The sequence below is a fragment of the Bradysia coprophila genome, unplaced genomic scaffold (genome assembly GCF_014529535.1).
Source record: "Bradysia coprophila strain Holo2 unplaced genomic scaffold, BU_Bcop_v1 contig_232, whole genome shotgun sequence".
Lineage (NCBI taxonomy): Eukaryota > Metazoa > Arthropoda > Insecta > Diptera > Sciaridae > Bradysia > Bradysia coprophila.
In genome coordinates, this window is record NW_023503493.1 from 8,998,122 (window position 1) to 9,014,848 (window position 16,727).

The window sequence follows — 16,727 nt, forward strand, 5'->3', positions numbered from 1 at the left end:
GAAATTGTATACGCAACACGCAAAGCTCCAACACTCACTAGCATAATGTGTTTTCGAACTGATTACACTTCTTTCCCTTTCATCAAATTCAATTCTGTAATCGAAACTCAACAAAAGGTTTTGCCTTTGAAACTTTTACTGCTGTTGGAAACCATTCTCTGTTCGAGCTATTGTTTGTCTGCTAATAAGGTAACCGATATGTCAACTCTGTTTCAGAGACCCCATTTTCTATCACACTTTTCATATTATCAACACTTGAAAATTATTAATATAAGTAGCAATTGTAGGTGCTGGTGGTACCTATGTACAAGATTGGTTGGGTGTATTGTGCTTTCAGAAGTTTACCGAAGTAATTAAGAGCAAGCCATGAATATCTACACCTTGTTTTCTAATAAATTTTATGTCTCATTGTGTTTAAGTTGGCAAAGTATTTTTTTCAAGCCGTCTGTATTAGGCATTTACTCTCTCTCTCTCTCCATTTCTTATGTGTTTCCGAAGAAATGACCTGTGTTCAATATATTTCACCAACTCTTTATTCGTAATATATTCAGGCGTGAAGATGAGGCTTCAACAAAAAAAACTTTCATGGGGCGGTGTGAGTGATACCATTATAAAAACCTGCAATTAGTTTCGTATTTTACGCTCTATCACGTGTAAATTATGTAACGATCAAAGGCTTATAAAAAGTGAAACCGCACGAAAAAAGAAAAGAAAAGAAAAATTAGAGGCCTCCGTCTCTTTCCGATGGAAAGTTTCCATAGTGTCGTATGAAAAACTACTTAACATAATTTCTCTCACAATTCGTTTTCATAACTTCTAGTCACCTGAACGTATATATAACATGGAAGATTGATTCTCTGTGAAATGTGTATTTTTAGCAACGTTGATACATAATAGATTTTCTAATCTCTTACCCTCGTCCATTCAGTTGAATTAGGGATGATTTTAGTTTAATTCAATTTGTCGGATGTGTATGTCGTTGCTCTCTTATACGAACATATTTCGTCAAATTTAAAATTATTTTTATTTCACTATCACCGGGAATGTTCAGTTGGTGGTTGCAGCTTAACACAATAACAATACGAACTGTAAATCCGTTTTACGTGTGAACAGGCAAAAGCCAGTGAATTTTTGATGATAATAAAGGAGCGATTATGACAATCCCATGAAATGATTTCGTTGTTCCGATTAAAATTTGTTTTATAATGTTCTAGTGGCTGTGACGGTATACTCATTTATTATAGAAGTAATAAAGTCGTAATCCGTTGTAATATTTTATATCATTAAATTAGTGAAATTCGCTGAATTAATCATCGCTCTCTGGGAAGCCAACGCCATTTAGCATACTTTTGCATCGCACACATTTTTTGGAATTATTATGATATTAAAATGTTTGGTGTATTTTATGTGGCATCGCCTTCGGGAATACGCAGTAACCGAATTAATTTATGTTCTTTATGCCTTTTGTGTACAGCGAAAATTCCAAACAATAATTTTGCGAATGAATTTGAGAAAAAGAATGCAGTTAATTGCTGTTGGTTGTTGCTGGGCTTTTGTGAATCCACCATTTTTCGAAGTTAAGCATCGGAAAATTTATCGTTTTTTTCGGAATAATTCAAAAGGGCTTTGCATTTGTAATTTGGCTTCAATAACAGCCGGCAGAGAAACAGCCATTTTAAAGAGAAACTTTTCAGTTGAGTCCTCCATTCAAGACTAATGCTATAACAATCATTGTGTGATAGCAGTCCTTGGCACAATGATTTCAAACAAGGACGTGATGTTCTATCTGTTATGAAATTTTCTCGGGATAAAATTGAAAAGACCACTTTTTGATGTGTGAGTCGGCTCTCGGCTTCGCGTTGAATCGATAATAATCACAATGACATTTGACATTTTATCTTTTTACACCGAATAGTACTCTACAACTAATACAAATGTCCTCCTTCCGTTCGAAAGAGTTGTCGAATGTTTTAATGTCTAATGTTTCAGACTTATATAATGACGATATTGTCATCAGTCGGTTAACAATTCAAGAAATTACACTTCGTACCTACCGAATAATCAAAACCATCGTCAAGTTGGTTAGTCCGACATATGAAAGTTCGAAAAAAAACTTTCATAAGTTACCATAAACATGTCCTTGCTTTGTTGCACATCCATCCAAGAGAAGATTAGCGATGAGTTTAAATTACATTTTAACTAAAATTCGCTAGAGTTGCTCATGTGCAAAATGGTATAGTGTTATTGTACCAGTACTACTGGATTGGCGCACTGACTTGATTAAAAATGGTATTCTTGAACTCTATATTAATGCAAAACGTCGAAAGACCTACTTGATTTTCTCTGAGATCGAAACAGTCAGTCATTGGTCGAATGTTGTATTATTTATTGTAAGTTTGTCATGTCATCCCTTGACTGTCTAATAGTAACTCATTCCATGAACTTATCTCATACTGATTTGACAGAATTTGCAAATAATGGAAAATTCTGGCAACTTTCGGAAATGTTTTAGTAAGTTTAGAAAACCAGTTTCCCATTAAAGGTCCTGTAATTGGAAGTAAACTATTCTTACTGATGGATTCACAAAATTAACCTGAATAATAATCATTGTGTTATACGTTCCTCCAACACTGAGAAAAAACGTTTACGTCTGACACGTTTAAAGTGTGGTAAGGAAGTTATACGTCAGACACATATGCGTGCTAACATACGTATCGTATTGTTATACATACGTCTTGTATAAAATACGAGTGACATGTTTCCTACCTTATAGTCTAGGTCCTTGTGTCGAAAAAAATTGCTCTGTGAGCCTTAAGTTTTTTAAGATTTTTCTTTCTTCCATACGTGTCGTGTGTAAGTATGAATACGTCTCTGGTGTATAACTACCTTACCACACTTTATACGTGTCAGAAGTAATCTTTTTTCTCAGTGAACATTATGTTGTATCATTTCTCACTTCCTGAATCACTGGTACGTGTTTGACGCTAATAAAACGGTCAAGTTAAGTAAAATATCATCACATCCGACAACAGCCCACAAATTTCAATCTCAACGAATATGTCAAAATTTTTAAAAGAGACTAAACAAACACGAAATTCAATATTTCGAATAAATTTTGAAAATCAATCAAAACGCTCTATTCACCATAATCCAGTTCGTATAATATAAATATATGAAAAGCCATTGCCTCCAACTTAAAGTTCGAATATGTTGTTTATGGAGGTTGAATAAACATCCAATAAATTCTTTTGCGAATAAAATCTGATTTACAGGAGCAAAGCGAAAAAAAAACACGAACGAACACTATAAGGAAAACTTTTTCTTGTCTTCATTTTTGATAAATAGATCATAAAAATACATAAAAATTCTGTTTTGATATGAGAATCACGAACGGCTAAAAATAGAGGGATGATTTATTCCGTTTGCGAAAAAGGTCTGAGCGACGTAACGGCACATACAGCAATATTGTGGAAATGTGTATATATGTTATAACGTACTCTACGTATAAAAACGTCCATTGCACGTTCCTACATTCCAAGATTCATGCAAAAAATATTTTGTTACACGAAGGATATTGTTTCTACTCAAATATCTCCTCAATCAGCTATGTTTGGTTGTTACGTCTAGCAAAGTATTTAGCTCATCCTTTTTTGTGTGGCACTTGGTGTTTATTTAATGAACAAAGAACTATGCCAGATTCAGTGACGTCATTCCATGTACAATTGATATATTTCAGTGGCCGTTTTCCCACGACATCGAACATAAACAACAAATAACCATATCGGTTATTGGGTGTCATTCTGGTATAATTACATTCGTTTAAACGCTTTGGGCGTATTCTATTTGTTGTGTTTGTAATAATGTAAACGTCGACTACATCTAACTATTGTCAAATCAAACGTTGTAGTAACATCATCTTTACTGGTCGTGCAAACAACATAACATTTGGTTACGAAATGACTCGATAAATAAAAATTTTCTGTACAGTTTTCGCTAGTGGCAACTCCAAATATTTGACATACTTTTCCGCACTTGTATCGAAATGAATGACATTCGCGGTAATGGCGTCCCAATATTTCATTTCATTTTTTCGACTTCGCCATCAGTGCCGGACTGGCCCTATGGGCGTTCGGGCGATTCCCGAAGGGCCTTTTGTTTTTTGTATGGATAAATGACGACGAAGGGCTTTTTGAGGAATTTCTCCATACAACGCCCGAAGGGCTTTTTTGAGCCAGTCCGGCACTGCTTCGCCTCGGGTTGACAATCGACATCTAGTGCGATAATATACCTTCATAGATACTTGTTGCATAAATAACTATTGTTGAACAACATTCTATTTCACCGTGATGTCTTGTTGGTACTTTTTTGGCCAAATGAGGAAAGTGTAGATCTTGTGAATCACGGTGAACAATCGATTAAAAAGAATGTCTTGGACAAACATAAATCACCAAGTTTTAAGACGAAGTCGCATACACCTAGAGAAGAAACGCAAACATGGACAGCGTACAACACAAAAGTGTTCAGTGAAGCTATGAACTTACACAATGTTTTTGCTTCATCGTAAACATTTTGTAAAAGACCGCCATCATGTCACTAATTACAACTAAATCACTTCATTAATTACGGCGAAAGACAGTCCCAAACAGATCAAACTGATACATTGGAAGTAAGCTACTTTTATCGATTTTTCCTTTCCTTGTCCATAAATGAAATCTGTAAGACCTGTCGTATAATGCAATTGACAACTCATTCACTAAGCCAGTTGAAATGTTATAGAAAAATAATCGCCCTGACAAGCTTCCACAGAATCGTATCTATCCATTTTGTTTCCATCTGTGTGCTTCAAGTCTCGCAAACGACATATTTCCTTTACGAGAAATTTTACTGAAATGTTTCGTCGTTAAAACAATTATTTATTTGCACGCTCGTAGTTTAAAAGAATTCACTGAAGCAAATAACTGCATTTCAACGTACGATTTGGATCTGTTGAAGTTGTACAGAGTTGTACAGAGTTAAGAATCTTTGAGTTGTTTTCTTCTCTAAACATCGATATAAATTCTTCAAACTTTTTTTGTTCAAAGTGTGACATTGGTAACTCTTTGTGAAATCATGGAACAAAAACTGGTTACCAAAGAGCTGAAGAAATGAATCAATTTCTCGTTGATCAATCATCATCACCGGTAAAATGTCTAACTAAATTCCCATCAAACTTTGGTTCGAGTGTGTCAACACTGCTGAACGAACACTTTCAATTAGCATCCGGAAAAATGCGAGAAAAAAAGATAAAAGCGTCACGTCAATAAACGACTGATGGTATTAGCGACTTACAAGCAATGTTCGCATCAAAAGGTTCATATAGCATCTACTTTGACAAATTGGATTTTTCATTAAAATATTTTCAAAGTTTACACGTTCTAATTGCATTTAAAATTGGATATGAACAACGAATTTAATGGAATTTGTGTCATTCGGTAGCCCATCACTTCTGAAGCATTTGAATTCGAAATGTTTTTTCCAATTTTTTTAAATTTTTTAAAGTGTCAGCAAAAATATTCGCCTTCATATTGTCGATGAACATCGCGCATAAATCGAGAATCAGGCGAGAATGCACTTGTTACGAAGTGGAATTTTCCTGCTGCTATACACATTGTAAATATAATCAATGAAAAGCCCTTTATTAAAGCACATACCAATTAAACATTTTTTATGTGAAAAGTGTCTACATATCCCGTGTATAGTATAACACAAACGCTGGTTTTACTATAGTTTCACATGAAACTTGTTCGACTGTGTAAATATAAATCCACCAGAAATATAATATTGAACGATGGTGATTCGTGTACACATGGTATAGTTGGCAAAATATGTTTAGGCACACCCAATCATTCCCAATTTACAATGGTGGCGTCGGCCGCGATTTCCGTACCCCCACTTTACTGGAAATTTAATTAAATCAAAACTGGTGTAGCTTTGCATTGACTTGGCTTTTTTTTCTGTTTTGCTTTGTTTGATAGATGAATCCCATGATTGCCTGCAATGTGTGCAAGTGTACACTGGGTGTTCCGTTTGTAAAAAAAGTATATTTCGAAACAAAATGGAAAACGATTTGAAATGGAATCGTGTATGCAACAGAATTGCATAGTTACCATGATATTATAAGCAGAGAAATTACAGTCACGAACATTTAAAAGTGCCGACGTTTTATCAATCTCTTATTTGTTTGGTGTGACCAAACATGAACACACAGATGTGAAACAAAGCGGTTCCTTGCATTCGAACGAGGATGATTAACAAAAATAAGAGATTGATAACACTGTGGCACTTTCAGTTAGGAACTATTTTTGGGAAGACATTTTCCAACATTTTCCCCAAATTTTCAAAAGATTTCTAAGAATTTCCCGAATTTTCCTAAATTTTTTTTTAAACTACGCAAAATCGAGGAAAATGTCTTCACAAAAACATTCCTTACTTTTACGTGATCATGACTGCAGAGAATTTTTTTTGAAAAAATAACAATTCGACGGAACTCACACGAAAAAGGTTTCAGTAACAAAGTTCAGCGCACGTAATGTTCGTTCTAAGGAGCTGTGTATCATTAACAGGTATGAAATTGTTATTTTCCCTCCCAGTATCAGTCAATCGTATTAAATTCTGTAATGCATTACTATCTCGTGGTAAACCTATAAAGCCATCATTGAATTTGAAGTGAAGTGGATGAAACGGTTGAACCGGCTTACAAATGAATCACATTCCCTATAATTGTAGCGAACGATGCATAATAGATTTATGATAAGCTACACATTCACTTGATCATCATTGCAGTGTATTACATTCCATTAATGAAAGGCTACAGGCCTGAATCGATCAAATACGTAAAGGAGATGAATCGATTGCATAAATCCCATTATAAAATTACCAAATTAAGTCGATGTGTTCCCAATAATTGCTTATAAAGCGAAGTTTGAAATTTTCATGCATAAATACACCGACCTGATGCAGTTGTTGGAATTATAGCAATATATTCTAGGCCGGCATTTGATGGAAGTATTGAAAATTCCAACACAAAGACAAAAATGAAAGATTAACCGCAGGTAGAATTAAAATTATTAAAACAAATGAAGAAAACTACTTGATTGATTTAACAAAGGAAGTAGCAGATTCAACTGAAGCCTACTGTTTCTACAAAGTTCCAACGAAAAATCGAATGCCGTATACAGAACAGTAAAAAAATGTTTATTCAAGTCACAACATACACATGCAGCTCTTTTCTTTGGCTCAATGGCATAAATCCGTGTGTTATCGTTAACTGATTTACATTCACCAGCTGCCGCCATATTGAAACTTAGCATAACATTAATCCATCGCATTACTATACAAACGTTAAATTGCCAATTAAATATGTACAACATAATCCCCCCCGACTAGAAGGTTTGTTTAGTGCCACATCGACCGGTCGGTTTTGTTTTATTTAAAAGGGAAGCAAATTTATTTTTCTTCTCGATAAAACTTTTCGCTCCAAAAGAAACAGTCACAACGTCTGTAGTTTGTTAGCAGCGTTGCCAAATCGTTGAAAGACTATCCGTTGAATACTTAATGAAATAAACGAACTTGTTATTCACGAAGACATTTTCCGACATTTACTGCAAAACAACTCTCTTATTTACGCAGGGAGAAAAGCGTAGTCGTTGTGTGTATTCATGGACTAGTAGCAAGACAGTCTGTTCATTTAATGTCATTTACCTTAGTTGCATAATTAAACATCATTCAATATGAAAAGAAATCCAAATAAATCTCCACTCCGAAACAATTATGTTCAAGAGTATGCCAACTGTTGACGATTTCCATCATATCATAAATCTTCCTAAAGTAGGTCAAGTACTACTTAACAAGCACTGAATTTAATGGGTTGCATATCTGCATAAACAATGACACAAATTATCCAAATAGATGCAACTCTAATACTCAAATCATTCCCATCAGCACGTTTCATAGTCGGGTAACAAAGATGGGAGATCAGGCATTTAATTATCAAAGTTTACCAAACACTTAAATTAAAGATAACGCTTTTCAATTTGAAATCGTTTTGTCGTGGCAACGTTCGAAGAATTTAAGCGATATTGCATTTACGAATGACTATGCAATGGAACCGAGATAAATAGTCGATCGTTATTCTTTCCTGACATCAGCGATCGAACGACAAAAAGAAGCGACAGCCTGCAGTTAACACAGTCTGATAACAGTAAATGAAATATATGTTAAAATGAATGAAGTAAAAGAGGTTGTATCAGCTATTAGGTTATACTTTCAACCAGGGCTTACTTTAGAGAATTAAAATTCTGAAAATTCCGAAAATTCTGAAAAAGTTCCGAAAAATTCTGAAAAAATTCCTAACAATTCCGAAATATTTTTTAGGAATTTTTTCAGAATTTTTCGGAACTTTTTCAGAATTTTCGGAATTTTCAACAAAGGAAGTAACAGATTTCATAAAGGCTATGACATCATCATCAACCAAATTATTTCCAGTTTGAATAAGGTTCGTGTAAGAAGGGATCACAGACTTTTTATGGCTAGAGGGAGAACGGCTGACGCTACGAACACAAACAGAACAAACATTAAGTACAAAATGTTGAGATGAAATTACTAAAATGCAACATGAAATAAAAACCGAAAACATAACTTCGAAGAACATAGTTGTTTCCCAAACAAGAGGCTAATTTTTGAAAAGCTTTTATCTCGATTTTCCATCACAATTACAAAGAGCTTAACCAAATTCATTTTGTTACTAACCTCGCCCAATTCTAAATAGCGAAACTCTTCTTTATTTTCTCATTCTTTTCTTCATTCATTGTATTCCAATGAATTCCATACATTACTTGAAGTATTTGTAGTTCAACCCACACCACAATTGAACCAAATTCATGCCTAGTACTTCAAAACGATCGTTATACAATGGAATGTATCGAACAAAGAAAATAAGTTACAACATCTCCAGCTCGGCACAAATGACTATACTATTTAGTGAAGCTCTTATCTATCTAACAATTTAATGTCTAAATTCATTTAGCGTAACAACAACGAATGAAAATACCCTTCTACCTCGCCTTCAATACAGCGTCGTCTATTGAAAAATCGTTTTGCTTCCACGAAACGGCAACGAAAGAAAAAACCAATAAATTGTTTACGTTTTGTGTTTGTTTGGTTGATCACACAAAACTAATTCCTATGTAGGCTCACAACTCTTGTCCCAACTTTTTTATAAGATAAAAAAAAAACTTTTAAATAGGATGTGATTCTAAAAGAAAAGTAGAAGAAGAGGGACATCAAGATGCAAGAAAAAGTTTTTTTTTCTTCAAGAAAATGGTAAAGGTCACTTTCTAAGTTTAATGCTGTAATGGCTAGTTAGAGTGAGAGGGGTCGTGATGGCTCTTATCTGGCCTCTTGATGTTCGATATGTTTCGATTTAATTTATTTAGAAAAAAAAACGTGTAAAACTTTTTGAAATGGAATTTACAGGGAAAAGTGAAATTCGACATTTTTTCTGATTTATGAGTTGGTGTGGATTGTAATTAATTGCACAAGAATATCGTTGAACAAATGAAAGTCTAGATTTTTATTTCCTAAATTTTTGTTGAGCACGCTAGAATGAAATACTAAAATAAAAAAATTGTTAAACAAATTTGGTGTCGGATCATTTACAAACCCTTTGACACTTTGAGCGGAAAAATATTAGTTTTTTTTTGATGATTTCTCTGAACCAAAATCTTTTTTTTTACTTTTACAGGAAAAATTGGTTTGTCAGTCATAACTTTACCCACTTGGAGAAACCTGTGCAGATTACATAAATTTACACAATATGTGAAGATTTACCAAGTGGAATATGTTATCAACAACGAACCAATTTTTTCTTTAAAAGTAGCTCCTTAGAATTACATACATTTCTGTACTAACTAACTAAGTAACACATTTTTGCATGCTTTAATGGTTTTACTTAAAAAAAAGATTTTGTTTCAGAGAAATTAGCAAAAAGCGAATATTTTTCCGCCTGAATGTAGGCTACAAATTTGCAAATGGCCATTGCACTTAAGGCCAGGTTAAGACATGTTAGACGCACATTTGCGATAGTAAACACCTTAACCTGGCCTTAATGATGTTTGCATGTCTTTTGTGAACACCTCGATTTTGTTAAGAGGCACCGGCACTTTCCTGAAAAGCCTACATTTGAGCGTTTTTTAAATACTGGGTTTTAGTGTACTTATGATGATATCTTTCCACCAGAATTCTGTTTCAAAAATGTACGACCGCAATTCCGACCACGAATGTATTAGCTTTCAACAGAAATTAGTTTTGGTTGTAGCAGTTTGACCAGCTCTGAGAACAATGAGCATTTTATGAAAATTTCGTTAAAATGCTCACTTTTCTCAGAGCAGGTCAAACGACTACAACCAAAACTAATTTTTATTTAAAGCTAACAGATTCGTGGTCGGAATTGCGGTCGTACATTTTTCAAGAAGGAATCTGGATGAACAGATATTAACAAAAATGAAATACGAAACACGCGAATGTATGCTACACTTTTAGCTACGTACCGGTGCCTCTTAAATTTGACTAATTTCTATTGACCATGAACATCCACAAATAATGAAAACCAATCTCGTTACTTACTTTAATTAATCGATGAATGGATTCGATTGAATGTCACGCAGCTTTTTTTTTTGTCTATTTAAAAATGAAATTCTTTTCCTCTCAATATGCAATTAAAATTTAATTTTTGATTTTATTCAATTTTCTATTCAATTCATCAGTCGTCGTCGATTGAATTAAACATTTATTTTTTTTCTTAGCTGTCTCTCTTGGGAGAAAATAGCAAACAAATAGCGCAGAAAGAAAATCCAATAATGTTTTTTCTTCTTTCCTTTTATTTCAGAAGAGGACTGGCAAAACGATAAAGGAAGAAATCAACAGAATGAACAAGGTAATTAATTCATTCGTTTCGTTTCATATTTTTTTTACATTTTCATATAAAAGTTCGTCTTTGGTAGACATTAGAACCAGCCAACTGTAAAGTTCAAATAGAAAATTCACTTACTTGTGCAAAAAGGAAAATAAAACCGACAGAGAACGATGAAATAAATGTACAATTGTGTCATTCGAAACGGTGTGTATACGGTAACGGTATACGTAGCGTATGCTATGCAGGCGCATTTGAGGTTTCATTCGATTGAGCTCAAAGAAAGAATTTTATGCAGAAAATATTCAAATTTCCATCGACAAATATTTCTTTATTGGAACTTCGATGAACAAAACGTTCGATTGTTGTCTTTGTGCTATGTACTATGCATACCTAAGATTCTAATAAAAGCGATAACCGAATTTCCAATTTAAATTGAACTGAAGTACTCCGATAGTATCAACAATCATTTGAATATGATGTGCAATGTGCATGCAAAACCGAATTTCGGCAGAATGAGAAACTTTTACCGTAAAAGTTTCAGTCTACTTTTGTGTAGATTCACTGATCGTAATTTTGATAAAAGTAAGTGTGAACAACAACACATTATCTTCAAGTGCTTTTTCCTCGGCTTCTTCGTTTATGTTTTCTGATTCGTGATACGGTTCACACTTGTAATCTTCAAATTTCGTTTATCGAGCCGCGAACTCATATCCAATAAATAGGCAAAAACGAAATCTAGTCCTTCCTTTAGTAAACCAAATAAGATGAATTTGAAACCCAAACCACAACCACCACCAAAACTTTGAAAATATGATGACATTCACCATTCATTGAGTTTTCTCTAATATTCCGCAGTTTAATCATCCTTTTTCCACATTGGACAGCAACTTTAAATCCAAAAGTTCTTGAAACGCTTCTTGAGTTAATTAGAAAAGTTTTCGTTCGATTCTTGTTCGGCATTGGTTTTTGAACGGTCTTCGAACGCAGTTCCGTTATAATTGAATATTGGTTTGATTGCGATGATTGGTATAAGTTCTTACGGATTTATTTTACATTTTGCTGAGTCATTTAAAGTTTTTAATGGAGTTTGAGTTGGAGAAGTTGAAGAAGTTCTACTAAACAAAGAGAAAGAAAGAAAGCTGGAAATGTGTGCTAAAACTAAGTGCTAGATCATTTATTTGTTTAAAAACTTGTTCAAACATTCAATTTAATCTCTCGTTGCAATGGTGGAAGTTGAATACTATCATCCATCATACGGGGTTGGGTTGCATATAATATTTTGTTGCAGTTAGTTAGTAAGGGAAACTTTCTCGATGAAAAATAAAAAAAAATCTTTTCGACCCGATTAAATATCTTGTTCCAGCCTTTTTTTATTCCGTCGACGCCAAACATACGACAAAAATAATTGGGACTATCCGTCCATAAGTGAGGCCCCGATCACCCACAATTGTTTAAATTTTCAGAACCTCTTCTCTTGTTGGATATCTAAACTGCAAGAGCCTTACAACTAATTAGACAAATAAGAAATTTCCCTTTTCTAGTTGAATTCAGTCTATCGTTGCCGTCTCCTAGCTTGAACAAAGCCAGAATGTGGAAATTGTAACTACTACTCTACTCAACTCGATGTGTACTCAGATGCCACGAAGAAGAACACTGTCCACCACACTTTCCATGAATTTTTTTACGAAAATTACTTTCCTCGACCATTCCAAAACGATTTGCCCTGTAGCATCTAAAAACCATTGTGTCTGAAATAAACTAAATTTCTATTGACTGAGGAGCAAGGACACAAAAAAGCACATATTTGCACATAATACACAGAGAGACCGTTGTACGTGTCTATATCGATTGTAATTCAAATCAAGCAAATGGAATTTGTGATGGTCCTTTGCAAAGAAATGAATTTTCAATGCAGCTCGTCCATCATTCGCATTTATTTTCAACAGAATGGTTTCGACGAGATTTTCGATAGTTTAAAAAAAAGTTTTCAAATTTAAAGCTGAACAAAATGGGATAATGTTGTTCGGTTTGTGCTTTATTGCACCGGTCGAAGAACAACTTTTAACCCAAAATGTTAAACTTTTCGCATTTTTTTTGTCTGAAACAATGCTATGAGTTATTTGCTTCCTCACTTGCATGCATACACGCCTTTCAAGCGTACCTATTAGAACAGTACCACAACCAGATTGTGGGGAGTGCAGTTTTGTACAAAAGCGATTTACTTACCACGGCCAAGACAGTATACAAAATACACATCATTTGTACCCTCTCACGTAAAAAAACGGGACAGTGCCATGCCATACCAACGTAAAACGTGACCATTCACCATACATGCTATTTGACACTGGAAGAGTTTTACGAGGTGTTTTATATAAATTGTGCGGTTATGTTGTAGTTAATGTTACTGTCCCAAAACAACGTTTTTTTTCGGCGATGAGAGAAGAATATGATACAGTCCTGTAACATACTGTATATATACAGTAAAGTCGTCAAGATCACTTACCGTTAACCCTTCATACTATGCTATGTAAGGTCCAGGTAAAACCACATTAAGGAACTACACATTGTTGCTCTCTTTTCGCTGAGGTTTCGTAATTGATGGCATTTCAAGTGTGACTCGATTACGTATTGTGACAAAATACCCTACTATTATTCATTGTGAAACATTACGTAATAAATTGAATGTTTACACTGCATTCTCCTATACATCAAACCGGTAGCTTACAATGTATCCTACGTAAACCGCAAATAGACTGATAATGCCAATCTGAATTCGTAATGGAGTTATGCAAATTTTATGAGACATTGAGTGAACTGAGTGCAATCGTACCTAGTCTACGCTATGGTCATTTAATTTTTTTTAATGTCATAACCGTTTGACTTGACTTTTCAACTTTTAAGCAAGACAAGACAAATTAAAAGATGACATTAGCGAATCATAAGAAAAATGGCTGACGATATGAAAAGTTTTGTGATAGCTTGAAACAAGAAAGCATCGCCAGCCTATTAGAAATAAATGAAATTTCATTTTTCTTATAAGTCGATAATGTGACACGACCCATTTCTGCATTTAGTTCTTCAACTAAGAAAGCTACACAATAATTTTACGTTGTGAAAACTACGATTTATTTGTACACAAACTATATATTGGAGAACTAGTCAGCATCTCTCGCTGTGTTTATTTTTCAACATACCATCCGTACATATTTCACCATTCATCAAAATAGTAACGCCTTGATTCACAAATCAAATATCCAAGCAATTACCATGGCTGTTCTCTGCTCGATGTTTGTTACATCACTCGGAATAACTTTGAACGGAATGTTGTTCTCTGTCAGAAATGATAGAAAACATTGATGAAAATCGTTCCAATCCTTTACGTCTCGCGGCATTTTTCTCGTTCCGTCAGATTTCAAGAAAATCTCGTTAGGTTCTATCAACACCAACAACATTTCACTTTGATTTTCGTAAACCAATTTCATATTCTTCCAAATGTCTAGCTCGCACAGCGATTTTAATGCTTCGGGCTTTAAGTGAAACTTGGCATACACAATTGGATCAATAGCTGATCGGTCCGATACGTATTTCTTATGTTGTTCGGCTAGTTGGTTTTCTTTTTGACATTGAGCAATTAAGATATTTTTCTGCAGGTCGTAACATTTTACGGGATTGTTGAAAATGTCGTCAGCGTTACAGTCAAAATTTTTTAGAACTGAGCGAGCTACTTCATTCACTAAAACAACATTAGGGCCAAATTTTTCCTCTAGAGCTTTCGACAAAGTTGTTTTCCCCGTACTTTGTGGTCCAATGAAACAAACACTTTTATTCGGCGTAAACATCGTTATTAGCTTTACTGCACTTGGTAGCTGTTCGAATACTAAGTCGGTTTAGTTTCGTCAAAAATCGAATACTGTACATTTGGAACAGCGATTAAAACTGCTGACTTTTATTATTTCTACTTAATGTTTATGCTAATAATGTGACGAATATACGAATAAATACGGAATGTTATCAATTTCCAGTTTATTATAATCGTTTATATGGACAGAAATCGTAAATTTGTAGGAATACATACCATACACGACGTTTGTTCTATATGAGAGATTAAGAGTCAATTTGCGAAAACTACAAGCAATTTGTAGTGATGGAATCGTTGGAGATGGAGTTGGACCTTCGGGAATTTTCTACCAACCACCATATTTCCTTGAGAAGGGTCTAGTCGCTGGAAAACAAAACTTTTATTCTAAACTCCTGAAGGGTCATTTCAAAAATCGTTCTAGAAATATTTGCAGGTTTCACTTTTAAACTCAATCTAGTAGAGTAGAGTTCAAGCAACAAGATGATTATGAAGCATTAAGCTTTTCGAAGGCATTTCTGAAACTCATTCTAACTTCCTAACTTGGGTAGTTGCAGGGTCTTTCTAGTAACCTTGAACGATGTACACATTGAATCATTCATATGATATGGTCCATATGCAAGATGTATGTTGTACATGCCTTCATTCAGGCGAAATATCAATCAAACATCTAACAATTCTCAGATAGTAATTGCATAACCCCAGGCGTGGTTTGGAAGTCACGTTAACTCGGTGCAAGAGTGTTTGTGTTGTGTGATGGGGGCCTTGAACAGACAATTAATATGAAAATCCCATTCTACTGCGGTCTGAGGTGTTTAAAGTGATAATTTAGTATTCGATTTGCATGGAAATGAGACGGAAATCTTTTTGTTAAGATTGAGATTCATTTGCAATTATTAGCAAAAGTTTTTCCACTCCGTTTCTGCAATTTTGTTTCGACACTTTACGGAAAATCAATCGGAACGAACGGCAAGCAAACAAAGACCATTTAGTCTCCCATTTTATACAAATAAGTTTTTCATTAATTCTTCTTATTTTCTTCAAAGTTTCTTTTATGTGCTGGTATTTCGATATCGATGGTGTTCTCTTTATCCACAAATGCAACCAATTTAGAAACGTATCTATCTTAAACACAAAATCGACCGAACATTTCGGCAAAATGATTACTCTAGCAAAAGTATGAAGCAGTCCAATCGATAATATCTCTGTTTCTGTGTCTCTGTTTCAGGATTATATGCATTCCATACCCACCAATGATGATATACGATGTGATTCATTCAAATTTTAGAACCTTTTTCCCCTGTGACTATTCGCAATATAAGGAAAACTTTTCGTTGTTAAACATTATACATTGTAGTCGGTGTGACATTTTATATTACAGTTTTCTATAGTTCAGTAGCCCATTTATCAACGAAATTTCTCACAGCAGAATTTACGGAGTTTTTATTTGTGCACCAAGCACAACGGTTTACATATAACATGTGTCATGTGTGTGTGTGTGGTGTGTATGAATGAAAGTTTCCCGATAGAGTATAGAGAGAAAAAATTGTCGTCGTTTTTTATGCGATTTACTATATACGATGCTAACGGATGCCAAACATATTTGTCATTTATAAACCTCAATCTTCGCATGGATATGCATGAAAAGAGTATTTTGCCATTTATGGTGATTTCATTTTTATGATTTTTGATAAGAATAAAATTCTTTTGCATCGAATATTTTTCGTTTTACATCGTTTTGTTATTATACAGCGGTAACCTGGGAACTTACAATTTCATGATGAAATGATTTATACAAGAGTGCAGGGTGCAGGGAATTTTGATGACGGACATTGAAAAAGAACTCCGGTAGAGAATAGCAGCCGTAATTCCTCTCCTGTGATATTTTCCGTGTTTATTGAAACAAATTATTGAAAACTA

The 16,727-nt window shown here is 34.3% G+C and overlaps 1 protein-coding gene across 16 annotated transcripts in view; it reads left to right on the forward strand.

Annotated features, from left to right (window-relative positions):
• Window positions 1-16,727, forward strand: part of LOC119076436 (coiled-coil domain-containing protein AGAP005037) — a 170,102-nt gene that overhangs the window by 86,329 nt on the left and 67,046 nt on the right. For 15 of the 16 annotated variants that reach the window (XM_037183196.1, XM_037183188.1, XM_037183186.1 and 12 more), the window contains 2 exons: window positions 10,925-10,972; window positions 14,557-14,559. In XM_037183196.1, coding sequence (XP_037039091.1) covers window positions 10,925-10,972; window positions 14,557-14,559 — 51 coding nt within the window. The remainder of the gene's footprint in view (window positions 1-10,924; window positions 10,973-14,556; window positions 14,560-16,727) is intronic. The other variant, XM_037183191.1, reaches the window with a different exon arrangement.